Source organism: Syngnathus floridae, chromosome 4 (assembly GCF_059516105.1).
Source record: "Syngnathus floridae isolate MCC-2025c chromosome 4, RoL_Sflo_1.0, whole genome shotgun sequence".
Lineage (NCBI taxonomy): Eukaryota > Metazoa > Chordata > Actinopteri > Syngnathiformes > Syngnathidae > Syngnathus > Syngnathus floridae.
The window spans coordinates 6,515,766-6,543,706 of record NC_142416.1 but is presented as its reverse complement, the minus strand read 5'-3'; the positions used below and the strand labels follow the sequence as shown (position 1 = coordinate 6,543,706).

Here is a 27,941-nt window from a genome sequence, read left to right as displayed (position 1 = left end):
ATTCCTAAAAATGTTTATGCTTTTTCCTTCTCTTGCTAAACAAAATTAAGACCAACATAGTACAAGCCCAAAAATGAGTTATTTCAAAAATAATTATTTGAGTATTGTTGAAACCTCGGGCAAGCTGTACTTCAGTATTTCGGAAAGGGAATCAGATCCGTTTTGAAAAGTGGCTCAATTTGCATGATTGAATCATGAGTTGTATTCCAAAGCAGACTGTGGGGAGGGAATTCTATTGTTAAAGTTAAAACAAGCTCACTCTCAGCAGGCTTTCACACAAATTCTGGTTAAAATGCAGCGATAGCTCACATTTTGCCTGCTCAGTTAAAGTGAGAGATTTATCCAGTATGTCCAGAGTCATCAAAGAGGTCCTTGAAGAATTTAGACTTGTAGCTCGATTACCTCCAGTGGCTCTGAAGCATTTGCATACCATCAAGTGACGATGACCTCTGAGGGGCCCATGTCGAGGGAAAGGGGCAGGCTGCGAAAGCTCTGTGATGGCGCCCATATCCTCCTCCAGTGTTTTTGAAAAACAGGCCAAGTCTTCATCATCCTTATCACTCCTATGAATTTCACTTATCGTAGGAAGTCTTTACACAGTTGAGAAGAGACACTTGGGCCTCATTCAGCACTTGGTGAAATCTTGATTAAAAGAAATATTGTTATTATATCTATATGTTGTCTTCAAAACTTGTATTTGTCAGGCGATTTGGTAAAAACCCATGTGGCTATTAGCAAAACAGCACCACTGCTGGTAGCAGCTAGGAAATGCACTCATTTTGCCTCAATTGACATTGCCTCCAACCATCAGTTTTATTACCTGATGCCCATCCCAGCTTATTATGGGCAAGAGACGGGGCATTTTCTGGATCGGTCAGCAGCCAATCGCAACTACTGATGCTCAATCTCACCTTTGTACTTTGTTCAATACAATCTTCTAGTATCTTAACATACGTATACTCACCTTAAACTTAAAAGTATCAGGGAAAACCCCCATACAAGCATTGGGGAGAGCTCTCAATCTTCACCCAAGAACTGAGGACCTCTTGACTGTAAGGCAGACATGCTAATTTTTCACCATCATCCCACCTTTTCTAAAAGAAATTAGATCAAGGACCAGCAGATTCACCAACAGTTTTTACCCTACAGCGGTGGTCACATTAAATGCCGCTAAAAAATGATCATGTTTGTGTTGTTCTTCTGTGTGGTTTTTAGCTTGTATTTTTTAACTTTTTATTCTATTTATTGTATTTATTTTATTTTCTGTCTTTTTTTGCACTGATCGGTTGGCACTTTTTAATTTTCATTGTACATGCGTGACAATGACAATAAAGATCTATTCTATTCTATTATATATCCATTGATCCATCCATTTCCCACCACCCATCCATCCATCCTCTGAACCGCTTCTCCTCATGAGGGTCGCGGGCGCGCTGGAGCTGATCCCTGCTGACCTCAGGCAGTATGTGGGGGACACCCTGAACTGATCACCAGCCAATCGCAGGGCACACATAGGCGAACAACCATTTGCACTCACATTCAAACGGCCGCTCGTGCCTGTTTTTGGGATGTGAGGGGGGAAAAAATGGAGCACCCAGAGGCAACCCATGCAGGCACAGGGAGAACATGCAAACTCCACACAGGAAGTCCGAAGCCGGAATTCAACCCAGCACCTCTGAACTGTGTGGGGGACGTGCTCAGCAGTGCTCCACTGTGCCACCTTTCTAAAATTAATTGCTCATAATATAGAATTATTAATCATCATTTAACTGATTCATCAATTATGATGCCTGGCAAAAGTCTTTGTCATTTCCTGAAGGATATTCTGGCAGTACCATCCCATTTCCATATGCCATGAGAATGCGCGGTTAAGATAATGGATGGATGTATTAAAAGCTGTCGTATGCAAAAGAGTATCACTAGTTTCAAGAGAAAATGAACCCAGCTGAATGTGATGAAGGATAACGGTGCTCTTCTCTATATTGTGTTTTAAAGCAGTTGACGCAAGTTAGGCAAGTTGAGAACTCTTCATGCCTACAATCTCATAGTATTCCTTCATGCACATACAACCACAATATAAAAAGCTTCTATTGTGATTACTTTGTTTCGCTCCGACAGAAATACAACCATGGGAAGAATTAAGATACCAACCTTGTTTCCTTGGTTACCTGTTCATTCAAAATGCCTAGTACAACTAAAGGTGCATTTGTTTGGACCAATCTATCATTGACAACAAAAACATAAGAGTTGAATTTAAGAGTTGATCAAAACATTTGAAAAATACTTTCATGATAATTAAATTAACATCACAAACTCTCAACTTACGTAGCTATGACTGCCAAAAATGACACTTTTAGGCATTCCATGTTTTCTCTTGTGTCAGTTAGTCACTTGATACGCTTTAGGTGGGACCAGACATTAAAATAAAACAAGACATTGAAGAAAACATGGTGGTTTCTTAATTTTTTTCCCATAGCTCAGTACTGAATCAGGTTCATGTTTTTACTGACTACCACTTACCTTCAAACTGTAGTGTAAAAACACACTTGTATCTGTAGTTATTTTTGTCAAGAATAATAACTAGAAAAAAATGCAGGTGACATTGACACTGACAAATTCCATTTTAAAAAGAATCATAACAGATGGCGCAGTGACCTTCTCCAGTAGAATCCAACTGTTTCACCTTTTGATCCAGGTCAGATAACCCTATCTGCATGTCAGAATTCCTGTGAAGTTGGCAGTACTTCCTAGTTTACTGCTAGTTTCGCAAAGTTGCCGGCAGTCTGTGGATGAACACACTACATCACAGATTATCTCGGCAAGAATGTGATGTAAGATGTGTTCTAACTGTCTGTGCATGAACCAAGTTACATAAGCATTTCTAATGGATTATCCTAATTAGGCTAGCAGGGACAATCGTAGCTTTCAGAAAACCGTAAATAGAACTAAAGATGTGTGGTGTGACTTTTCCTTGAAGTGGGAAAAGAAAAGTGACAATGAAATGCAAGGCAAATATAAATGGTAAATACTAGTAATTGGACTGCACTTTCACGTTGCTTTACACTGTACGGTGTTTAAAGAGCTTTACAATACCTCACATTCACCCATACGAATGCACGCACTTGCACATGCACATGCACACGCACACACACGCATGCGCGCGCGCACACGCACGCACTCACGCACACACACACACTACTGTTTGAACTACAGGGCAACACCTTTTCAAAATGATGCAAAATCAATATTTATTTTAGCACAATACCTGACAGACCGTACTATGTAATATATAGCGAACTCATTAGACCACAGACCTCGTGATAGTTCTTTTATCATAGCAGAGCAGTAAAACATACACAAAAGAAACAGAGCAGGTAACAGTGAATGGGAGAAGTAAAATTCCCAATACCCTACATATTGTAGGTATTGTTCTGAATAAACATTTAGGCAGGAAGGTAACTGTAAAGAGTGAACACAAACCACAGGAAAATACTAACAAGAAGCCACTTCTGATTGCACCAAAGACACTACAGAGGATGATATTGTGATTACAGAAATATGACATGAAAGAGATCTATGTTCCAGGCCCCAATATGATGCCGGCAGACGCACTGATGTGGACTACGAATCCGTTCCGACTGAGAGACTGAACTCCATAAAGGAAGCTATGATGGAGGAATGAAATCTGCAGAGAGTAATTGGGATGATTCTGTCAGGGTTGCCACAATGGTCTTGTGTTTAGAGGGCAGACACTCAGGGAAGATGTGTGTACACTCTTTTCATTTAGGAGTAGTCTCAGGAGAGCAATGGAGTGTGTCTACTGGCAATAAATGAATTAGTACATCCATCCATCCATAATCTGTACCGCTTGTCCCCACCGAAGTCGCGGGTGTGCTGGAGCCTATCCCAGCTGTCATCAGGCAATAGGCGGGGGATACCCTGAACTGTTTACCAGCCAATCACAGGGCACACAGAGAGGAACAACTATCTGCACTCACACTCATGGGCAATTTGGAGTGCTCAATGGCCAACCAAGTATGTTTTTGGGATGTGGGAGGAAACCACAGGACCCAGAGAAAACCCACGCAGGCACAGGGAGAACATGCGAACTCCACACAGGGAGGGCCAGAGGTGGAATCAAACCTGCACCCTTCGAACTGTGTGGCAGACATGGTAATCAGTGTGCCACCATGCCGCCTTGAATGAGTACATAAAGACCTTTACGCAAGGGACACGCACCTATAGGTCAGTGGATGGACCCCCAATCACCAAAATGAGAGACTAATATATTCGCATATTGGCTGTTCAGTGAAAGATGGAGTTTGAAAATAGGATGTTTCGCCAGGATATTCCCAGAGCAACTGGAAGGCTGAGTCATTTCTACTTGATAAGACTGAAAGCTACAGTACAGTAAGTTAAATTGGATTGGGGCTTTACAGTGTTTTAGTCCAAAGTATGATTGAAGTAAGCAGGCAAAGAGGGACGTATACCATTTTTTTGTGATTACATGTATTGTCATCTTTTATTACCAAATAGATAGTATACATCTTGTAAGCTTGTGTTTTGTTAAAGTCTAAGATGAATCATGAAGATGTTGAGATATGGTGTTACTAATTATGGCTTAAAAGAAAAGATGAAACAATAGAATTGGTAGCTTTGTGTTCCCACGGGGAGTATTGAGTTGGAATAAAGTCAAGTGAGCAAATGTGATTTGCTGTCCAGTCTTTATAGTCGACAGACGCAACAGAATAAAACAAACATGGCTTAATGCTCGAAAATTTTGGTTTAGCATGATATGGGTTTGTATAAGTTCAGACGAGAAGCAGCCACGCTGGCCCTCTCCCGAAAGGCACATACCAGTGAATCCCACCTCCTCCATAAGATCGTCACAGAGACACCACGACGCGTGCGCCTAAAGTCACTACGCCCCTTTGCCATGCAAGCCCATGAGCTGCTCAGCACAACATCAGCTGACACTTCCAAGGCCACCTGGGTCAAGATGAGATAGAGAGAACAGTGGAAGTCAGTAGAACTATCTAGACTGCACCATTAAACCAATGACCCCACAGACGTCTCTGGCCAGGACTTGCTCCGGAAGCAGTGGACAACCCTCAACCGCCTGAGGACCGGCGTTGGACGCTATGGAGCAGCAATGAAGAGGTGGGGACTCGTAGATAGTGCCTCCTGCGAGTGCGGGGGCCCAGTCCAGACAGTAGAGCACATAATCAGCAGTTGCCCTTAACACCGGCCACCGAATGGCGAACAAGGCCTGATTGACCTGGACGACGACACGTTGACCTGGCTCGCCTCAACGGAGCTGCAAGTCTGAAGACACACGACAGAAAGAAGAAAGAAGGTTCGTATAAATTGATTATTCTTTTCAGCGAGCTAATCTTTTAAGCTGTATGAACTTTTTACCAGTAGAGGGTGCTAACATACATATACTTACCAAAACACCATTGAAATCAAAGCAATACTTTGGTAGCCTTGGATTGTCCTGGAACGGAATATTTTACTGCTCGTCAATTTTATTTAAAAGGGAAGATGTTTAGATGGATGAATGTGTAATGGAGTGGTTTGGAAAGAAAGAAAGAAAGAAAGAAAGAAAGAAAGAAAGAAAGAAAGAAAGAAAGAAAGAAAGAAAGAAAGAAAGAAAGAAAGAAAGAAAGAAAGAAAGAAAGAAAGAAAGAAAGAAAGAAAGAAAGGAGGACAGACGCTCACTCACACCCACCCACACGCACTCACACACTCACTGTTTCATGTTATATTCACTCACTCATTTTGGCTTTATGAAGCCCACTCTTAGGAGTATTGAATGGCATATTATTCTGCCAGTTGTTTATTTATCAAACATATCTTTGTGGTATCCGCAAAACAATCACAGACTTTGGACATCATGAGACTGATGCATGTTTACGCAGTCATGCTGACAGGCCATCATATGACTGCAGATGGTGCGAACCACAAAGGTGAGTCCTTCCAATCGGAGCAGTGCACCACCACAAGCAGGCGGAAGCCGTCTGGGATGCCAACACGTGGCATCTTGTCTTGCTATCAAGCGGGCACATCTGATGGTGAATGGTCAGCAATGGCGCGCTCGCTCGGTGGAGAGCGAACTGCAGGCGGGAAGAGCAGCCGGCCCCAATGCCTATGCCTTGGTTCCTCAATTGGTAGCCTGTAAAATGCTCACTCCTTGTTGTTGTAGCATCCCTTGGTGCACAAGAACTGTCCACCATTGTCGACCAATATAGCATTTCCACAAATTGGTTTTCTACCCTGTCAAAATGACGTTGTTTGCATTTGACGCAGGACAACGTGGGATGAGTGACACCATTGTATGGCACTCTTTTGTTGTCTTATCTATTATGGTCTAAGACATTGTAGGCACATTACTATTTGTTGTAAATTGGTAAGGTATAGTTGTTTCACATAACTTTTCCCTTCTCTGATGGGGGTGGCGGGGTCAGTTTGTAACAAAAAAAGTGTGACGATTGCAGGAGGGCCTAAACGTAAAAATGTATTGTTTTCCAGTAAGCACAAGCAATTAACCCTTTCTGGATTCTTCACAGAACAAAAGTCAGGAAATAAATAAGAGATAACAAATTGTAGCATTACTTTTATTTACTTGTCAGTGGTATGACAGTGATATAACAATATAATTCACCAATCCACCAAATCATCCGTAAATCCACTCAATATTAGTTGAAATATTATTATTGCAATTGTAATGAATTTCCACAAGTGTTCTGTACAGTGCATATTGACTAAAGAATTGCACACTATACACTAGCAGCACCATAATATATAATTCCTTAACTTAATATAGACAAATAAAATATTTGAACACAATCTACACCAAATTTCTGTGCTATAATTATGACACAGGAGCAAATGTGTGGGGAAATCATTTAAAACAAAACAAAACAAAACAAAACAAAACAAAACAAAACAAAGCAAAACAAATCACTGATCAGAGCCAGGAATAAAAATACCTCGGCTTGAAGTGCACTAACGTTGCTGGTTACACAATTGGTTATTGTGCATTTAATGTACAAGTCTCTTTATTGTCTAATCATTCTCGTATTAAATTGTTGCATTCATCTTGAGGGCACTTCAAAACCGGTACCAGGGATAACTGGTTATATTTTTAATAAAAATGTTGGGGTTTTTTTGATGATCCATATCTATCCTTGTTCTGATATGTAATCAGGTTATGCAGTAAAAACAAAAAAAAAAAAAAAAAAAAAAAAGGTTTCACATGTGACTGTCTTATTTTGCATGTATATACTGGAAACAACTTTGCATGACATTTCCATTTACTAATTACTGTCAACCTGTTACAAGTTTGGTATGACTTTTGGTCGACTATCTAAAAACCAAAAAGTTTCTAAAAGTCAAACTGTTGCCAATCAGTCAGTTTACTGACCATTTAGGCGCGTACTTGATGTTTAATGGTCGTCATTCCCGTGGTACAATAAATATCATTGTTCCTAATTTTAGGATGCATTCAGAAAGAAGCATTGAAAATTCATCCACTACGGCAAGTGTGGAATGAAAGCAATTTGTACTTAACATGCCATGAATGAACAAAGAAGCCCCCCCCAAAAAAACCACAAACATCACTTTGTACTCCCGCCGTTTAAATAACTGAAAAGGTTTACCTGACCAGGGCTGGCAGTGCAAGCATGCTTAAGCCCCTCCTCATCTGTGGTGTCCCTTCACCTTATTGTTCCTGGCAGGGGTCTTGATAGGCATACTGGCAGATCCGTTCTCCTTTGGCACAGGGGATGAAGATACTGACGAAGACTTGGGAGAAAAAGGTCCTGGCTCTCCATCAATATTTGACTTGAAGGGCCCAGCAGGGGAAAATTTCAGAGGACTTTAAAGAAAATGAAACAAACAAAATTTTAAAAATAAAGAATGGAAATAAAGCTAATGACAGAGTTAAACTGCAATGTTATTATTATCGTGTATCCCGTACATGTAACAGATTATGTATAACAAACAGCTTATGTGGTTTGACACAACTGATATCTTAGTGCTGATGAGCTAAATAACAACACACCAGTATTCTTGACAACGTGAAAATAATTACCGTCTTATATACGGTTATAGGGACTATAGAACCTGAAGACGATGAAGAGACTTGGTAGTAGAAGGGGGAGTTTCACGAATGCGTACTGTCATGTCTTTCATGTCTTTGTAGTCTGTGATCAGTGTTAAGATAGAGTAGGTCACATGACTAGAATCAGGAAGTAAGCGCATGTTTCAGCACAGTGTTGAAAGAGAACGCTGCTTGTTCTATTCTCTCCTGCAGTTCGGCAAAACTACTACCTACATTTTGTGTTATACAAGACATCGTTGGTATGTATCTTTGTTTAAGTTATTATGGATCGAAATAGATCTTTTGAGTCTTGAAATCATAGTTTTCTGTGATGTTAAACGATAGGATAAAAGCATGATTGAGATTTCATATCGATTTACCGTATTTTCCGGACTATAAGTCGCTCCGGAGTATAAGTCGCACCAGCCATAAAATGCCCCAAAAAGTGAAAAAAACATATATAAGTCGCTCCGGAGTATAAGTCGCATTTTGGGGGCAATTTATTCGACAAAATTCCACACCAAAAACAGTCATGAACGAGCAACAACAGGCTAAACGATAGCAACAACAGGCTAAACGATAGGTATGCTAACGTGACAAACACAAACTAAGAGCTGAGAATGGGCCTGACGTAACATATAGAGTGATTAAGGACAACTATTACATGAATAACATGTTTATAAAACCATCGGTGTCACTCCAATTCATTAAATAGCAACAACAGGCTAAACGATAGGTATGCTAACGTGACAAACTCAAACAAAGAGCTGACAACGGGCCTGACGTAACATATAGAGTGATTAAGGACAACTATTACATGAATAACATGTTTATAAAACCATCGGTGTCACTCCAATTCATTAAATAGCAACAACAGGCTAAACGATAGGTATGCTAACGTGACAAACTCAAACAAAGAGCTGAGAACGGGCCTGACGTAACATATAGAGTGATTAAGGACAACTATTACATGAATAACATGTTTATAAAACCATCGGTGTCACTCCAATTCATTAAATAGCAACAACAGGCTAAACGATGGGTATGCTAACGTGACAAACACAAAGAGCTGAGAACGGGCCTGATGTAACATATAGAGTGATTAAGGACAACTATTACATGAATAACATGTTTATAAAACCATCGGTGTCACTCCAATTCATTAAATCCATCGATCGTTCTTTGTCAACAATGGGTGCGCACGGCTGAGGGCGCTTGCACTTCAAAATATTCCACAGGCTCATATAACGATAGATAAACTATATTATATAATAATAATATATATATTATATAATATATAATATATATTACTATTACTATAGTTATTTATATAACTAATATATAAAACTATATTATATAAACTATATTAACTATATGAGTTTTTCAAACCTTCTATGTCACTCCAAATCCTTAATTCCTTCAAACTCTTGGTCCTCCGTGTCACTTAGAAATGATCACCGCTAATGATGCCGGTAGTCCTTATGTGGGCACGTTTGTATGTAAACAACCGCCGCGCCGCGCTACTGACGTCACTTGAAATAGTAATCCATTGGTTCTCCAAACTTTCTTTCTGCTGCTCGATTACTGTTTTCAGCTGCATATTTTACAACTTGAAGTTTGTAACCTGCAAAATATGAGTTTCTTTTTGGTGCCATTTTTCTTAAGCCTACCCAGTTGATGAGTCACGGCCAACGGTGAAATTTAGAGCGCCCTCATCCAGTTTCGTCTGAAAATATAATTTTTTTGGGTTGTTTTATCAAAGTCAAAGTCTGCTTTATCGTTGATTTTTTTTTTTTAAATACTAAGACACACAAAGAGATTGAAATTACGTTCCCACTATCCCTCGGTGAGATAGTACACATATGCATACAAGCAACACAAAAAAAACCAAGAAGGCACAAACAATGAATAAATAAGAGTGTTGAATAAATGATAAATAAACAAATAATGATATAAGAGGAGCAAAAATGGAGCAAGTGTAAATACAGCAGACAGTGGACCTGGATATGGTGCTTTAAAGTGTTAATTGCTTTATTTGATGTTTTCTCTATTTTTTATGTTTTGAATATGTTCAAGATAAAGATATAAAAGCATGTGAAGTGATCAACTATACTAAAAATAACATGGGAAGTGGTCAACTATACTTGTAAGTGATGTCTTAATGATCAAGTAAAAATTTGTGAAAAAAAAACATATATAAGTCGCTCCTGAGTATAAGTCGCCCCCCCACCCAAACTATGAAAAAAACGCGACTTATAGTCCGGAAATTACGGTAATTCATTTCGTTTGTATGACTGATTATACAATGTGGTTTGTATTCTCCCAGTTTCACCCTTTCCCTTTTTATTGAACCTGGAGTCAACCTTCAACCTGGCCTTCAGAGTCTTGATGAGTGAAAGTGGTTGAGCTTACTGTCTTCGGATATTCAACATATTTGGAGGGCAGGATTTGGACAAAAAAATAGGTTGGGAGGAAACCTAAACCAGATAGGATTACAAGCATATGGAGGTGAAGAGGGGAGGTGGTTGCCAAACAAAAGTGTGTAATGAGTTCAAGGGGGTGGACCTAAGGAAAGGATAAAAGTCGTACAGATTGGCAAGGCAGTAGGACCATGCTGGGAAGGATTTGCAGCTGGGTAGGGTGATTAAAGAAAGAAATGGAAATGTACCGATAAGTGAGGAAAGGAGGCAGAGTACATGGAAGTAGTTGATGAATGAGGAAAACAAAAGAGGGGGAAAAAAAACAGAGGAGCTGGAAACTGCAATGGAGGTAGGCTAGATGATAAAACAGTGACTGTTTGGACCATATTCACTGAAGCAGTTATTTGTCTTAAATAATGTTTTCAAAGAAACGTGCGCTGCTACTGCAGAGTATTCCTAAGAGGGAAAGAATTACAACATGTCACAGAATTCAAATAACTCGGCGTGTTACTTAATTCCACTCTGTCCTTCAAAAATCATATTAAAAGACTTGGCAATACTGTCAAATTTAACCGTGTAAATTTTAAACAAATTAGGTATTGTTTTTACACCTGGTATTGCCAGAATGGTTCTCCATTCAATGATTTCTTTCATCATATTGAATACTGCATCACAAGTTGGTCCCACACCACAGCAACCAATTTGAAATTAATTGGATCACTGTACAAAAAAATCTCTTAAAGATTTTTACCTTAAACCTAAGTCTTTTCATGTATGTAATATTTTGAACGAGCACAATGTTTACATTTGGAAAATTTTTGAAAATTGTAAGTATGTATGCTTCATTTATATAGCGCTACATTGCCTGTCCTTGTTCTAAAGACAATTTGAAATTAATTGAATCGCTGTACAAAAAATCTCTTAAAGTGTTTTACCAAAAATCTAATACTTTTCATGTATGTAATATTTTGAATGAGAAAAAATGTTTACATTTTGAAAATTTTAAGTATGTATGCTTCATTTATAAAGCGCTACATTGACTAGCCTGTCCTCCAGTGTCTACCTTGTCCAAACGTATAACTTAAATTTGCCTGAGAACCAGGGCCTCCAGAAGAGATTTTGAGGTCAAACACTCTCTGTGAGAGCCACTGACATCTGGAACAGTCTTCCTCTGCATATCCAGGAGATCCCTACACTGATCACCGTTAAGAGGTCAACTATGGCTGAAAACAAACAGGTCATGTGACCGCTAGACTCCTTACATTTCCCTTGTGTTACTTACAAATATTGCATGTTATATTTTCTTTCCTATTTATTCATATGCATTTATATATTTATATGTATATTTTCTTATGTATTGGCTTGCCTGGGGACTACGGATGAAAACTAGGTAATTAGCTATAATCTTGCATATTTACATTTGTTTTTATACTGATGTTCATTGATGTGCATTGTCCCAATTGAAATAAATCAATTAATTAATATGAATGATTATTTACTATAGTAGTGGTTTTATTTGTTAGACCCCGCACCCAACAATTTGTTTTGAGTATTATTACAGTACTGTCGCATGAACAAACTCAATAAATTGACCTTGAGTCATTGCAACATTTCTTAGTGGCATGTTAAGATGTGTATTTAAGCATCCCTGGTTTAGAGTAATAAAGACTCTCGAATGTGTAGAACACACTTGCCAATTTTGAGTTGTGAAAAATAGGGAGACCCCCTCAATCGGCAAATAAGCCCAAAGTTTCTTTGCCAGATTTCAAGTTTTTTTGGCCTTATATTTACCACAAGAAAGAAAATGCATACAGAGCGTTTTTGGCATGAGTATGAGACAAGACGACAAGGTAACGCTTGTAAGATCGGGCCAATTCACAAAAAAGCCACATCTTATTTAAAAAGGTTTGGTGGGAAAGTTGCAGGTAGCCTAATATGTGTTACCTGTTAGGTGTGCGTGGACTACTGTTGTGTCGGCGAGCAGGCCGCATTCGGGGTTCAAAGGAGAAACCTTCTTTTAAACTGTCCAGGACTGAAGGAGCCACATAGGTGAAACCCTGATGGAAATGAAGGACATTTTCACATCAACCACAACTGTTATCATGGAAATTACAACGCAAGTCTTGGTGGGAAAATATTACAACCCTATGCCAGTTACTTTATCACAACCCTTTGCCAGTTACTGCATCACAACCCTGTGATGTGTGCAATAAGCAATTTACACCTAAACCTCAATAGAACACGCTTGGATTCTATGCGACTTTCTAACACGGTTTAGTCATGTACACCAATTTCTTTCGTCCTAAATACATTTTCTTTTGAACTGTGAGCACTAACCTTGAAACATTTGGAAAACAATGTGTAAACCTTAGCGCTAGTGATTTAATTTCCGTGACTAATTTAAAGGGGTTTGATGATAAGTTGCCAGAAGAGCACTCTGTTGTGCGACCACAGAGACGGCGAATGGTAAGGGCTGTTTGATCTTTATGACTGCTTATGCTAATAGGACAGAACGTCCCTACATTATCGCTACCTCGATTGGCAAGTATACGTGGGGTCACCAACACGGTGCCCACGGGCATCAGGTCGTCCACGAGGACCGCGTGAGTCGCCTGCAGGGCTGTTCTAAAATTAGCTCAAAATAGCGGCACTTATCAGTGAGCTTCACCTATTTATTTTATTTTTGCTCTTCTTGTTTAAAACACACTGTGAACTGAAAAAGACAATAATAGCACATAGTTAAAGCTAAGTTGAGAAACTTGACTATTTCAGAAGTGTGTGTCAAACTGGTAACCCTTTGCCTTAATCAGTACCCAGGAAGTAGCCCTCGGTTTAAGAAAGGTTGGTGACCCCTGCGTTAGATGTAAAAAAAAAATAATAATTTTTTAGTGTTTCTTTCCTATCTTTAGACTTTCTAAATAACGCGCTTTCGGGGTTAACGCGATTACCAAAATATGGAACCACATTTCATGTAAAATCCAGGTTCAGGTGTCGTAAATAAATAAATCAACTTTTGACATTTCTCTCTGAGGAAAAATATGTACACTATAGTTCAAAAGTATTGGGCAATTGAGTAGAAGTCCTTTCTTGCTGTGAACTGAAAGGCTTTGGGTTTTGACATCAAACTGGCTCTAAAAGCAAAATACTGCAGCCTTTTTCCCCTCAAGTATTTAATTGCATGCATCCATTATCTGAACCGCTTAGCATTTTTTAACCCATAAAGTTTTCATGTGACTAAGTTGTGTTGTCAAAGCCTACTGTTTGCATAATTGGCAGAAGATGCATATGACATGAGCAAAAAAGATCTCCCAACAAGTATTTAAAAAATCTTGGGAGAAAGTTTTATGGACTGATGTGACAATTTATTTTATGTATTTTAAACTAGAATAAAGCAACAAGAAAATATTGACTCATGATTTCAAACACTACAAACATGTAATGTTGATGATGTAATGTCAGGGCTTGGACTTCTTACATGGTCACTTCCGTAGTGGGCACAATAATCTTTATCAATCTAACATGTCAGCAAAGTGAACTCGGATGTCGACAGGAACAGTCTGATACAAACAGACTGATTGGGGGAACCAAAATGCAACAAAAATAATGATGCAAAACACAATATCAAACCAACAAAGGAGTTCATCAGAGGAAAGACATGGGAGGTTTTAGACCTGCCCATTTCAATTTACTAACTTCATACACAGCATAACATGCATTCTACCTGCTTAAGGAAAGTGAAAGGAGTAAAGATCCTGAAATTAACAAACAGTAAGAGGCTGAAAACATTGTTTTAAATTGATTGACTAAAATGCAAGGAAAAAACTTTTTACCGTATTTGCCGGTGTATTGGTCGACCTTTTTCGATCCAAAATCGACCGAAAAAAATCGACCTCGACTTATACACCGAGTCATAAAATTTAACTTCGTATTCATCGCTTCAAATGTGATGGTAACCAAGGCCGTTTCTCATGCATCTCATTGTGCGTTGCACTTAGAAAATTTGAACCGGGCGGCGTGTGCGAGTGCGCGGCCCGCTGGAAGTCGAATGAGGCGCCGCGACCACCTCCGCGGTGCTTATAAACAGCCGATCCGCTCGGCGGGGGCTATTTTCGGCCACTTGGCTCGTGCGCACGGCCTCCCGGATGTGCCGGGCGGGTGCGGGAGCTCGCCGGCCGCTGGAGGTCGAATGAGGCGCCGCGACCACCTCCGCGGTGCTTATAAACAGCCGATCCGCTCGGCGGGGGCTATTTCCGGCCACTTGGCTCGTGCGCACGGCCTCCCGGATGTGCCGGGCGGGTGCGCGAGCTCGCCGGCCGCTGGAAGTCGAATGAGGCGCCGCGACCACCTCCGCGGTGCTTATAAACAGCCGATCCGCTCGGCGGGGGCTATTTTCGGCCACTTGGCTCGTGCGCACGGCCTCCCGGATGTGCCGGGCGGGTGCGCGAGCTCGCCGGCCGCTGGAAGTCGAATGAGGCGCCGCGACCACCTCCGCGGTGCTTATAAACAGCCGATCCGCTCGGCGGGGGCTATTTTCGGCCACTTGGCTCGTGCGCACGGCCTCCCGGATGTGCCGGGCGGGTGCGCGAGCTCGCCGGCCGCTGGAAGTCGAATGAGGCGCCGCGACCACCTCCGCGGTGCTTATAAACAGCCGATCCGCTCGGCGGGGGCTATTTTCGGCCACTTGGCTCGTGCGCACGGCCTCCCGGATGTGCCGGGCGGGTGCGCGAGCTCGCCGGAAGTCCAATGAGGCGCCGCGATCTCCTCCGCGGTGCTTATAAAGTGCCGATCCGCTCGGCTTGGAGCTATTTCCGGCCTCCCGTTGGTGCCGGGCGGCGTGCGCGAGCTCGCCGGCCGCGATCTCCTCCGCGGTGCTTATAAACAGCCGCATGCGCACGGCCTCCCGGAATTTGAACACATTTCGTCAATAAATTTCGCATATTGAATTTTGAAGTTTAATATAATGCAACAATTGAGCTCGACTTATACAAAGGATATATCATAAAATCGTAAATTTCCGTCGAATTTTAGGGGGTCGACTTATACACCGAGTCGACCTGTACACCGGCAAATACGGTAGGTCTTTTTTTTTTTTTTTTTTTTTAACAACTCCACTCACAGCAAAGGTGAGCTCTCCGCTTTGGCTGAGTGAGGAATCGTCTGGACTGTCCACTGGTGTCTGTCTGGTAAACCTGGTGTCAAACTGGCTTATATCTTCATCGGACTGCTACATAGACAAAGAAATGTTCAAACAATCCCATTAGAGAAAAGAAGTGTTAAGAGGGAATTACTGGATGAAGAATTTGTAGTCAATGAGACATAACAGCAGCTAAATGTCAAATGTTTCAAATGTTTTACCAGCTGTGGCTTGTATGGTGGCTCAACTCTCTTATTTAGAAGGTCATCCCACTTGATGTGCTTGAAGAATGGATGTCTCTGGAAGGGGTACATAAGCATGTTTACATTCCACTAAAAGACATTAGCTCATTGACATCTTCCATGTTTGTATTGGCTGCGATATTCATCCAGCCTTAAAGCAAAGTTTGTTGACATGATTATGGCCAAAATGTGTCATTAGAGATTGCTGATCAACCACCTCCTTGTCATCCTCTCAATGGCTGGTCAAAGGCTGTACAATACATAAGACGCTGTGGTCGCATGGGGTGGTTTCAAGAGCCCTGTGACGGTGTCAGCATCTTGACGAAAAAATACTCTGTTCGTATGCCGTGAGATGCCACTTTAAGAAATCTGAGGTTGTTCACAAGATTTTGTAAAGACAGCTGAATAATTATCCTAATGTGTCAAAATGAAAAACAACTGATTGTTGTTTGCCGATTTTACTGGTCCATCCTACAATAAGCTATGTGGACCCTGACATACAACATCTTTCAAACCTCTGCGCTTTGTAGGTGTAGAAATGCCACTTACTTTGATATCATCACAGTCTGCTTTACTGGAGCCAAGTCTTTGTGCGGGATTCTTCTTCAACAGCTGGAAACAGAAAAAGACTAATCAGATTCAATGAGGCATAAAAAAACCCACTATATTTTGGTTATGTTTAAACTCAACCCAGTACAAATGCTGCACAAATTAAGGAATGGTTCATCAAACACAGAATAACAAGCTTCCCTTGGCCATCGCAGTCAACAGACCTCAATCTCACTGCATAAAAAGGAGAGTGCATAAAAAGGAGAGTGCAGAGGAGAGGACTCTGGTCGCTGGATGATTTTGAGAGATTACGCAACAAGGGGTGGTCTCAGATGCCGCTTTCTGTATTCGCCCATTTCGTGAAACGTAGATGATTCAGTACCGTTTTGTTGGCAACGAGGCACAGAGTAGGGTGTTAAAAGCCACACAATTTGACGTAAAAAAAAAAAAAGAAATTACGTTTAACTGTGTTTTTCCCCACTTAATGCACTTGAATAAAAAGTTTGAAAAGAAACAAAATCCATTAGAAGCTATAAAGCATCTTAACCGTTGTTAAAAGTGTCTCCCGCTGTGTGTGTGTGTGTGTGTGTGCGTGCGTGCGTGCGTGCGTGCGTGCGTGCGTGCGTGCGTGCGTGCATTATTCCATAAAAACAGCTCATAACAACCAATGTTGCATATTTATCTGTGTTAGTGTTACTGACCTTCTTGATGAGGTCCTTGGCATCTATGGTCAGATACGGAGGTAGATTAAGTTTGCATTTCAAAATTTTATCAATGGTCTTTTTTCTGTTCTCCGCTGTGAATGGAGGCTGAGAGAAGTACATGTTGACGTATCAGTTATTAAAGGCAAAAACCTTTTCCAACCTGTCTTAATCAATGAATAGAAGTTGGTGCTTTGCAAGCTAATATATTAACAGCAAATAAACAATCACAAATCACAAAAACTATACAAGTTGGTCTATCACATTTATAGAGGTACAGTGTTGTAGATTTGATAGTCACGCATACATACTGTACAATGAATGGAGACATGAATCAAGGTGTTACATGAGTAATAAGGTGGGTAAATGAGCTCACAGTGCTTTGAATAACAAAGGTAGAAAAGCGCTATACACGTGAAAGCGTCATTATTTGTCATTTAATATGATCACTAAGTAGGGGAATTAGTAGCAGAAAATAAAGACTGCTTCTTTAGAGAGAAAGTGTTGACCGCAGACCAACACAAAACGTAAACAGTAATTGTGCTAATACAGAGCACTGAAAAAGGGGTTAAAAAATATATAAAATCAGTGACTAAATGTCTTGCACTGTTATATATTTGAAATGTAAAAATGTAAGTGTGTGTGTGTGTGGGGGGGGGGGGGGTAAAGAGGCATTCCCATGTCACCTAGTAGACATTGTCTCTCCACCTACTCCTCATGGATATGCCTGGAACACCTCACCAGGGAAGTGTCCGGGAGCCAGCCTAATTAGATGCCCGAACCACCTCATCTGGCTCCACTTCATGTGAGAGGGAGCAGCAGAAAATAAAACTGAACATTTTCGAGCCCTAGAACCCATTCCCTACTGAGCAAGTAGAACTAAAAGTTCACTAATGGACATTTGCCGACACAGTTTTTCTTGTCTCCAAGAAACAAACAGGCCGCCGTGTCAGTAACGTTCTAGTTCTCAGATTCCCTTTAAAACAGTTTCCATCTTACCGATCCAGTCATCATGTCATACATGAGGGCTCCAAGGCTCCACCAGTCTACTGCTCTGTTATGGCCTGACCTTGTAAGGATCTCAGGGGCCCTGCAACACAGAGTAAGACAAAGAAAGTGAAGCAGCATACAAGTGATTGTTCACAACTACGCACACTCTAATATATACATGGCATGCCCCAAAATGGGGAGGACACACTATAGACTTTTTTGTATAAACAAGTTGAATGGAAGTCTTGACGTGTGTGCTGACTACTATTTCACTCTAAAGGCTCACATGCGCTGAATCACCAACAATCATCATCACATCATGTGCATATAATGTGCAGGTAACATTTTTGTCCACTTGGGGTCGCCATCCACACATTCTACATTAGCCACGCCCAGCTCCAGTCCTGGAGGGCCGCTGTCCTACGTTCCATGTCTCTCTCCTCATCAGCTTGATACTGATATTGACAATTTGAATCAGGTGTGTTGCAGCAGGCAGACATGGAGAACAGTTAGGACAGCGGCCCTTGAAGACCAAGTTTGAACAGCCCTTTTGCACACTATAGCAGTGGTCCCCAACCCCCGGCCGGACGAGTAACTTACATTATTTTCATTTTACTTATCTGAGTCTGAATGATCTTTTAATTTGAAAAATGGACCGGATTCTCTCTTACACCTGGGTGACGTGAACATAACATTACTCGATAACACTTTAATTTTGTTCATAACTGTTTTCCTTCAATTCAAATAAAGTGGAAAGTCTTGAACCTTTTACTAAGATGTTATTAAATGTAATTACACCGTCAAATCAGTTTATAACAGTCTGACAGTTGACAGTAACATGTCATGTTAGGATATAAAGATAAATATTTCTTAACGTTTGACAATTAGGTCCGCTTCTGTTGTTTTTTTTATGTCAAGTTGTCATGACAAAGACATCTTAAATAATGTCAACTTAGCTTTAAAAGTGGCATAATTTATATGTCAAGTTGTCACAACAAAGACATTTGAAACAATGTCAAGTTTGCATCAAAGGTGATATAGTTTACCGAATGACACTTAATGACATCTGTCATAAGGATTCTTTCATGTTCATGATAGGTGTCGTGTCTTGAATATGACAGTCGTATGACAGTGTTATGAATAAAATTGAAATAAAGTGTTACCCATTAGTCATGTTGTTGGCGAGATGTTATGAGGATGCTGCTAGCAAAGTTGCATAGTACATAGTGGATTCACATTTATTATTATATTATACTGTGGTGTTCGCACACAGAATCCACCAATGGAACTAAGTATTTAAGGGTGTGTTGGGAATGTGGTGTTTATGTGGTAACGCACTTCTGTCGTTCTTCCTATTCCTCGTTTTACCGGTATGTTCAATTAAGTCTTTAGCGACACACCTCCTGCGTCGCATTTCCTTCGCGCCCACAATACCATTGTTTTTTATGGCAGTCGTACCTTAAAGGCCGGTCCGTGAAAATATTGTCTGACAATAAACCGGTCCATGGTGGTAAAAAGGTTGGGGACCGCCGTTACGATAATAATTATAGTAACTGGAACTTGAATGTACAAATGTGGGCCTGTTCAGCTAAATTGGATGCAGGTATGAGGATCTACTTCTGAAATTCTTTATTTATCAATGTATTCATAAAAATGTATCTTTGAATGAAAGTAACCTACTGAGTAGTTAATGAGTAAAATGACAAGAATCTCTCATTGCATCATGCACAACTGAGTCAAAATTTGATTTGTGCGCCTCATTAAAACTGATTGAATAACAAAACTGAGAATTACAGTCAAAATTCGATTTGTGCACCTCATTAAAACTGATTGAATGACAAAACTAAGAATCACAAATGTTTTTAAGTTTTCATGGTAGCTCAAATATAGAGCCCGTCATAAAAACGTGGTTGAGATTGAGGCAAGTTAGATGACATCAACGCTACTTTTGTCACGTAAGCTAGCAAGCAATGATACAGCTGGCTAGTTAATGCAGTGGAACAAATTGCGTTGTGACACCAAAGTAACCACCGCAGCCATGGTGGCAAATAAGCTACGCTTCTGATGAGTGTCGTCCTCATGAATGGTTGTCATCTCGTCGCGATAACGATACTTGAAGGCCCTTTGTGCGTCTCTGTCCGGCCCGCAATCATAAATTACATTTGATTACAACTGAATAAATAAAAAAAATCTGTGTCGTACATGCAATACAACTGTTCTGCTTTTATTTTGAAAGGCGTCGCACTTCCGTGAAGCGTGCGTGCATGTGAGCTGTGCGTGTAGGTGAACAGCGCAAAGTAATGCTGCCCTCAAAATGTGTGCTGACGCGAAGAAAAGAAAAGTTGACAAGGAGTGCCGTGTTTTCAACAAGACATGTACTGCCAAGTATTTCTTTACAGAACTGAAAGGTAAAGCCGTGTGCCTGGTTTGTGGCACACAGGTCGCTGTGTTTATAGAATACAATTTGAGTCGCCACTACACGACCAAGCATGAGGAAAAATACAGAAATCTGTCTAATAAAGAGCGCGCAACAGAGGCTGATGCATTGGTAGCAAAACTGCAAGCCCAACAAGGACTTTTTATCAAACTTCACACCCACAGAGATGCAGCGGTCAGGACAAGTTTGCCAGAAAAAGTAAGCCGTTTACTGACGGAGAGTTTATTAAGGAGTGCTTATTGGACTCTGTTGCACTGATATGCCCGGAGAAAAAGAGCGCATTTGAGAATGTGTCACTCTCCCGACGTACCGTAAACAAGGCGGGTTGAGGACACATTGATATGTTTCTATAAATGTGTTGTAATTCACTGTTTGAGGAAAAGTTAAAGAAGAATAAATTGTACCGATTAATGATTTTTTTATTTGACTTATAAACCACAATTTCACATAGCCTATTATAAATATAAACAGAATAATTGTAGTCTTCTAATTACCAGTTCCAGCTATTTAAAATAAATAATTTAGTGCATATTACAATGGAATGAAGTTGAGCAGGTTTAAATTATCGTTGGTGTGGCCCTCTGACATAACTCAGGTTTTTCATGTGGCCCCTTGTAAAAATTAATTGCCCACCCCTGCTCTATACAGTAACTTCAACAAAACTGTTAACCTTGACTTATGACTTCAAATATAGTTATCCATCAATTTGTTGTATACAGGTGTATAAAAGGTATAATATGAGGAGGTGATTAAATATTTCTATGGTTCCACAGTTATACCGGTTTGCAGTCCGTGCCAAATATTAGTTTGACACCCCTGCATTAGGGAATACATCTCCCAGGGAGGAGTTGCCTGTTCACAATACAGTCCTGAGATGTGATTATGACTTTCAAAATTTGCACAATAATGTTCTCAAAAAAATTTTGTTTGAAATTGCCCAGGTCATTCTTTTCTGGACAGTAATATAGAGTCTGCTTCTACTCACAATGCGAATTTAATAAATAAAAATGTTTGATTACATAAAAAAGGATAACATTCATTTATAGTCATATTTTGATTGTTGAGGAAAACCTATGCTTCAGGTACCTAAAAGTAAACTGCAAAAATAGAAACATTTTCCTCAATATTAGAAAGTTGTTACTCAGGCAAAGTCATTTTTTGGCAAACAGGAGAGTACTTGTAGCAGCACCAGTTCCACCAACAATTTCCTCTATCCTCTGATGTCTTTTGTTTCTTTGATATCTTTTACGTTTTATATCCACTTTGATGTCCTAAACCAATAGGATCGTTCAGGTCCGTTTCACCACTGTTTAAAGTGAAAATGTCACGTCTCGTCCCCAGTTTTGCTATGTGTCTAGGTTGCCATAGTTTCTGTTCGCGTCGCCCCTACCCTCCTGTGTCACCTCAATCAATGTAACCGCGGTCACCTGCCTTGTGTTTTGTGTTTTGTATTTAAGTCCTGTCTGCCCCTCACTCCCAGTCAGATCAGTGCGTGTTGTTGTCGTACTGTCTTGCTGTCGTAATGTCCTGCTGTCGTAATGTCCTGCTGTCTTAATGTCCTGCTGTCTTCTTGTTTCACATTCCGGTCAGTCAGTCTAGTTGTTGTTTTGTTAAGTCATGTCAGTTTGCCGAGTCTGTCCTTTGAGTTCCTCCAAAATACCCTGGTCCAAGCTGCATTTGGTCACCCTGCTACATTCCGAGATATAGTATAATTGACGTGTCTTGGATTGTTTTTAATGTTCTGATAATAACACGTAAATAAGTAATGTAATAATATGCTGGTATGCTGAGTGAGCGAGCGATACTCACATGTACTCAATGGTGCCGCAGAATGTGTGTGTGACACTTCCATAATGAATTGACTCCTTACAGAGGCCGAAGTCAGTTAGCTTGATGTGTCCTTTAAATACAATAAGAAAAAAAAGAAAAATTTGCACTTTAACGGCACTAATTCTGTTACAATTAAGATTAGTCAGTGGTAAAAATTGACCTTACGATGAATAAAACTTGACTATGTCAATAAAGCTACAGACATGCATGACATATTTTCAGACCACGAAGTCAAATCATTATAATGATGGATAATTGAGAACATTTTAAAAAGCACAATAACAAGCACTTTACATGAGAGCATTTTAATGTATTTCATACAAATACAATAAACTCTTAATGCATGCATTGTAGAGCAAAACATATATCGTCTTAATTTTACCTTGGTGATTGAGCATGACGTTCTCAGGTTTGAGGTCTCTGTAAATAATTCCATTAGCGTGGAGGTGCCCAAGAGCCAATATGATTTCTCCTAGATAGAAACTGCCAATGCACAGTTTGTTAATGACTAAAATCACGGTATAAACATAAATGCTACATGTACTAGGTAACCCCAAATATTCAAACAGTATATCTTGTAACCTACAAAACAAAAGCCTTGAAAATCATCTGACCATTAAATGGATTGTGGTTTGCTTTTTTTTTTTTTGCGACATTTAGTATAAAATAATATAGTACATATAAAGGGAAAATGTCTGTGATTTGCTTTGTGTTGTTCTTATCTTTTTAGCAAAATACCGCGATATAAAATAGTAATTTCACATTTTTTAGAAGAGGTTAGAGAATCCTTACCAAGCAGTGTCTTCCATGAAGATGCCTTCCTTCTCCAATTGCATGAATAGCTCTCCTCCTGGTGACATACAACTGCAGGTAAGGTATAACAGTCCAGTCCTCAAGAGTACAGCGACTGCATAACCTCTAAGGTTGAACACAATCAACTCCAAGACAGGACAAATAACAAAACATGAGTTTAATACAAATGAGAACAAGAGGATGAAATAAAAACAAGGTTAAAACATTTTAGAAATAGTACAAACAATAAGTACACAAGACACAATGCCTAGCTATGCTCTTTGCAATGAACAACACAAGGAAAAAAGTTAAATAGCAATACAAAGGAAATTATCATTGTATTCATTTTTATTTGTATTTATTCCTTACTGTTGTTTTTCAAGAATACTCTGGCCCGCCATGAAGGGGAGTAAGAGAACACAAAAAAATCAAAGGGAATAATTCTCATTGATGGTTGACTGCCAAAGGCTGCTGAGAGGGAGCCAGCATCAAAAATCAAATCAAAACCAAATCAAAGAATGCTGGGAAGTGCACGTCTTCATTACAATACACGGTATATACTGTGTTTGTGTGAGCTGGCGGTGGGCGGCCACATCAGGTCTTGCTCGCTTGGTACCAAATCGGTCTATACCCAAAAAAGGGGTAACCATCCCTAGTTGGAATTATATTGATGAAGCCCATACTGGGTTTGTCTTTAAGGACTTGATATAGTACATTGCTTAAGTAGCAAGCAAGCACCCTCAGTATCTTACCACTTAGATACTCCAGTATGAGGTAGAGTTTACCACCAGTCTGAAAGGCGTAGAAGAGATCCACGATGAACGGATGTCTCACTGTCTCGAGGATCTCCCTCTCTGCTCGCGTATGTGCAGTGTCTTTAGCATTGCACACGATTTTGGCCTAAATACAAACATATGGGAGAGGCAAATAGTTAGGGACACAATTGGATTGTTTCTGTTGTACAGGTTAAAGGATGTATTCAAAAATACCTTTCTGAGAACCTTCATGGCGAATATTTTGTTTGACATGGCACCTCGAACTTTCCTCACCTGGAAAACCTGTAAAGAAATTGTATGTTGCCTTGAGGTCGTGAACACAGAAAATGTATTTGTGTGCTAACCTGTATCTGCCAAAGGACATTTTCATTATGGATTTGAGATCCTCAAAAATTTCGCGATTGAGATATGGTTGGAAATGGAAATAAAACACCGGAGGGACACAAAACATTTTAGTTCTAAACCTCTCTTTGAGACAAACAACAAACAAATTTTGGGCTACCGGTATGTTCGAGCTACCTTTGAACCTTTTTTCGTGTATCTAAAAAGTGCACATCGCCCTGTTCAAATACGAGGCTGTTGTGATATTTGAAAAGAAAAAATGTGGTAAGAGTTAGTCATAGACAGTGCTGTCTACTGCACGGGTGGTTTGGATTTTGGGGACATTTCAAGGGGAATGAGGAAGCAAGGGCCGCGGCAGCAGCGGCGTCGAGCTTGCTCAGTCCCTGCTGGGTTGAAAATTGCTAAATTAGTATCTCTTTTATAAAGGGCCATTGCATCAGACCCATATCAGACCCTCCCAATGGGGCAAGAAAAGAAAGCTATCATAGGACACAACTTGATTTTGGCACTGAATATGTACTTGAGTGATTTTTTACATTTAATTAGTTTGTCTGACATCTTTACTGTAGTATTTTTTTAGTGTGGTACAAGTACCTTGGCTCATTTGTGCAGTACACAAAACCACTGCCAACGTACAATTTTTGGGAAAAAATTGTCCTATATTTAGACGCAGAGTTGATATTCAAATTGCGCACACACTATTTCTCTTACACACACACACACGCACACACGCACGCGCGCACGCACGCACGCACGCACGCACACACACACACACACACACACACACACACACACACACACACACACACAAAATGCACCTTGCCATAGGCTCCTTTTCCAAGCACAGTGAGAAGCTCAAAGAAATCTGGTCCAACTCTCTCACAATCTCTATTAACAGATTCACTGGTCAGCTCCACCTCTTCTTTTTGCACACTGGATTAAACAACCAAATAAGAAACAACACATTTGAGTACATTAGGCATTTTGTGCTAATTACCTTACATTGCTCAGAGCCCTTGAGTTAAAAATTAACTGATTTGTCTTAATACAGGTAACAGCCTTGGTTAAGATGTTTTCAGCTTCTAATAAAAAATTCCCCTAAATGATTAAAGAAAAATAGATGAAAGAAATATCCAACCTTTAATCTAAGTGCCTTTATTCAGTATGTGTGTGTGTGGGGGGGGACTTTTAGAAAAAAAAAAAACCTGTCGCCCACAATGCAACAGCGACAGTGTGGGCGCTCACTGGGCGCAGTGAGCGCCCACAATGCAACAGTGTGGGCGCAGTGAGCGCCCACATTGTCGCATTGTGGGCGCTCACTGTGCTCACAATGCGACAGTGAGCGCCCGGCACGCTGCGGTTGCGCAATCGGACCAAATTAAGTTCCCTGCGCACTGAGGTCAACTAAAATTTTGGAAAGTACATCAGGACTTTAAAAATATTTTCTACATTTCAGTGACGGCTTTGTCACAATAATGCGAACAGCGCGGTGCAGTTGCACGGTCGGCGGCACGCTACGGTTGCGCGTTCGGAGGTGCACTGCAGTTGCTCAATCGGACAAAAATGTGCAAATGAAAAAATGCTTAAAAAAGGCGGTTTTTTGTCTTGGAACGGATTAGATTTTTTACCATTATTCATAATGGGAAAAATAGATTCGGAATTCGAACGATTCACTTCTCGAACCGCCTTCTGGAACGGATTGTGGCCGAAAACCGAGGTTTGACTATATAGCGTGAGGAACATGAATTCACCTGTCAAATCCAATGTTTTTATCCATCTCAAGTCGTTTTGCCAATCTGCGCTAACTGAAAATTACATCACAGTTTCTCATGTGGTAACGACCAATCAGGGATCAACTTGTGAACGTCAGATGACCGAACTCAGAGATCAGATTAATATTAATCATACTATACATACATGAGACTAGCGGTGCCACATCGAACATATTATTGACTTGACTTCCCTTTTCAGTATAATGATGAATTGAACTCACTTGTCCGGTTCAGTTACGGTGCCATCACAAACATCATCCTAAGGATGGGGAACAACAAGCCCAAATAGTTAAAAGTAATGCAAGTACATTATTATGTAACTGAATGTGCAAAGTCTTGGGTCAACATTGTATTTGTTGTTTCAGGCATGTCAAAATGAATAAACTGCAGCCGCATGGTAGCACGCCAACCTCCACCAAGGCTCAACTTGCTAACAAACAAAAAACAAAGAAAACAAATAAAGGACAAAAAATAAAACAATTCATATAACTTTGTGTTTGGGTTTGTCCATCCATTTGTTTTGTTTTTGTTTGTTTTCTTTTAACTAGCTAGCTACTTCCAGTTAATGGAGGATAAAGAAAAGAAAAGAAAAGGCAAGTAAAAGTAAGAAAGAAAAGTACCAATCTGAGTCTAAGGGTTGGACGATTCCAATAGATCTAATCGCACTTTATTGAGTCATGGTTGTTGGTCCATGCAGTATTTCGTTGCAAACTTTAAGGAACATCGGTTTTGTATTAATTTGTGTGCGATAAGTTGTTTTAAAAGCCAAACAACGATGAACAATGCTTAAGACTTTTGAACAATAAAGTATAGTTACAAAAACCAGCATTGTAACATTGACTATAGAGAAGTAATCTAGGTAAAAGGGCTTAAGACATACCTCTGATTCACTGAGATCCTCAGTCTCCAAGTCTATATCGAACACTCCGGCCATTCTGAAACTGACACGAGTCAGGCAATGTAGTGTATTAACTTGATGTACAACATAATATGCTGGCAGGTGTACAGGAAAAATTGGCCTGTGTCGTTTAGTAAACCAATGAAAGTATTGTGAAGCCAACCTTCGAATAGTTCAGTCAGCATTTGTTTTGATAAATGATAAAGCACCCAAAAACACGCGTAGTGCGTTTGAACACTTAATCTAGCTAATATGTGTTGAATTAGGACAGTCACGAGTAAAGCAAGTCAAGTGGCAACCATGTGAGGGGGCTTTCATGTTTATGTAAAAGCTTGTCGAGTTGCTATTTCTTACCGACCAACGTCTGAACTACCGTTTACGGTGTTGTCACTGAGGATGACAGTTGTGTTGACATATAGCTAACGTAGAGTTAACTAGCTCACCTGACAGCTCTCTTACATCCGGAGCTTTCTTAGCTCACGCTGGAAAACTGTGATGTATAATCCAAATTACTTTTATTTAAAAACGGCGTTTCCGATTTGGGCCTTCTTCTGTAATATTTTCAGATACTCTTCAATTGTTTTTAACTCCACTTGAGACCCAAGTTTAGCACTCCTCGTGCAGGCTTCCTGATGCTGTTATTGCGGCGTCATTATAAACGTCATCGGGCTTCTCTTTTCCTTTGTGTTTATTGGCGGAGAGTAGGCCATTACGTCCTACGTCAGTACAAGTACGTGCAGCGTACTTCCTGGCGTTTATACGTATTTTTTCAGTATTGAAAAGGAAGCACTGTCAAAATCGAGTATTATAAAAGAAATTGGCCCAATCGATTTCCATTCCATATTAACTGAATGCCAAATAATGCTAAAAGCTGTATTTTATAAACGTTCGCTGGTGTTATTTTGGCTTTCGAAGTCGGCCGCAGAAATTATTGGTGAAAACCTGTTTCATTTC

General features: G+C 40.2%; 1 protein-coding gene and 1 long non-coding RNA gene across 2 annotated transcripts; one reads left to right on the top strand and one right to left on the bottom strand.

Annotated features, from left to right (window-relative positions):
* Positions 1–6,603: 6,603 nt before the first annotated feature.
* LOC148398642 (ribosomal protein S6 kinase beta-2-like) lies at positions 6,604–27,639 on the bottom strand. The gene is made up of 16 exons (XM_088373543.1): positions 27,431–27,639; positions 26,970–27,030; positions 26,311–26,348; positions 25,136–25,250; positions 24,189–24,257; positions 23,952–24,099; positions 23,200–23,257; positions 22,790–22,890; positions 22,387–22,477; positions 18,150–18,240; positions 17,151–17,258; positions 16,450–16,512; positions 15,880–15,957; positions 15,641–15,748; positions 12,469–12,581; positions 6,604–7,879 (listed from the first exon to the last, which is right to left on the bottom strand). The coding sequence occupies exons 2-16, from the start codon at positions 27,021–27,023 to the stop codon at positions 7,702–7,704; spliced, it is 1,413 nt and encodes a 470-aa protein (XP_088229669.1). The 5' UTR covers positions 27,024–27,030; positions 27,431–27,639; the 3' UTR covers positions 6,604–7,701.
* LOC148398643 (uncharacterized) lies at positions 8,226–12,012 on the top strand. The gene is made up of 2 exons (XR_015857995.1): positions 8,226–8,364; positions 10,431–12,012. It is a non-coding gene; the product is annotated as an uncharacterized LOC148398643 (long non-coding RNA).
* Positions 27,640–27,941: the final 302 nt, after the last annotated feature.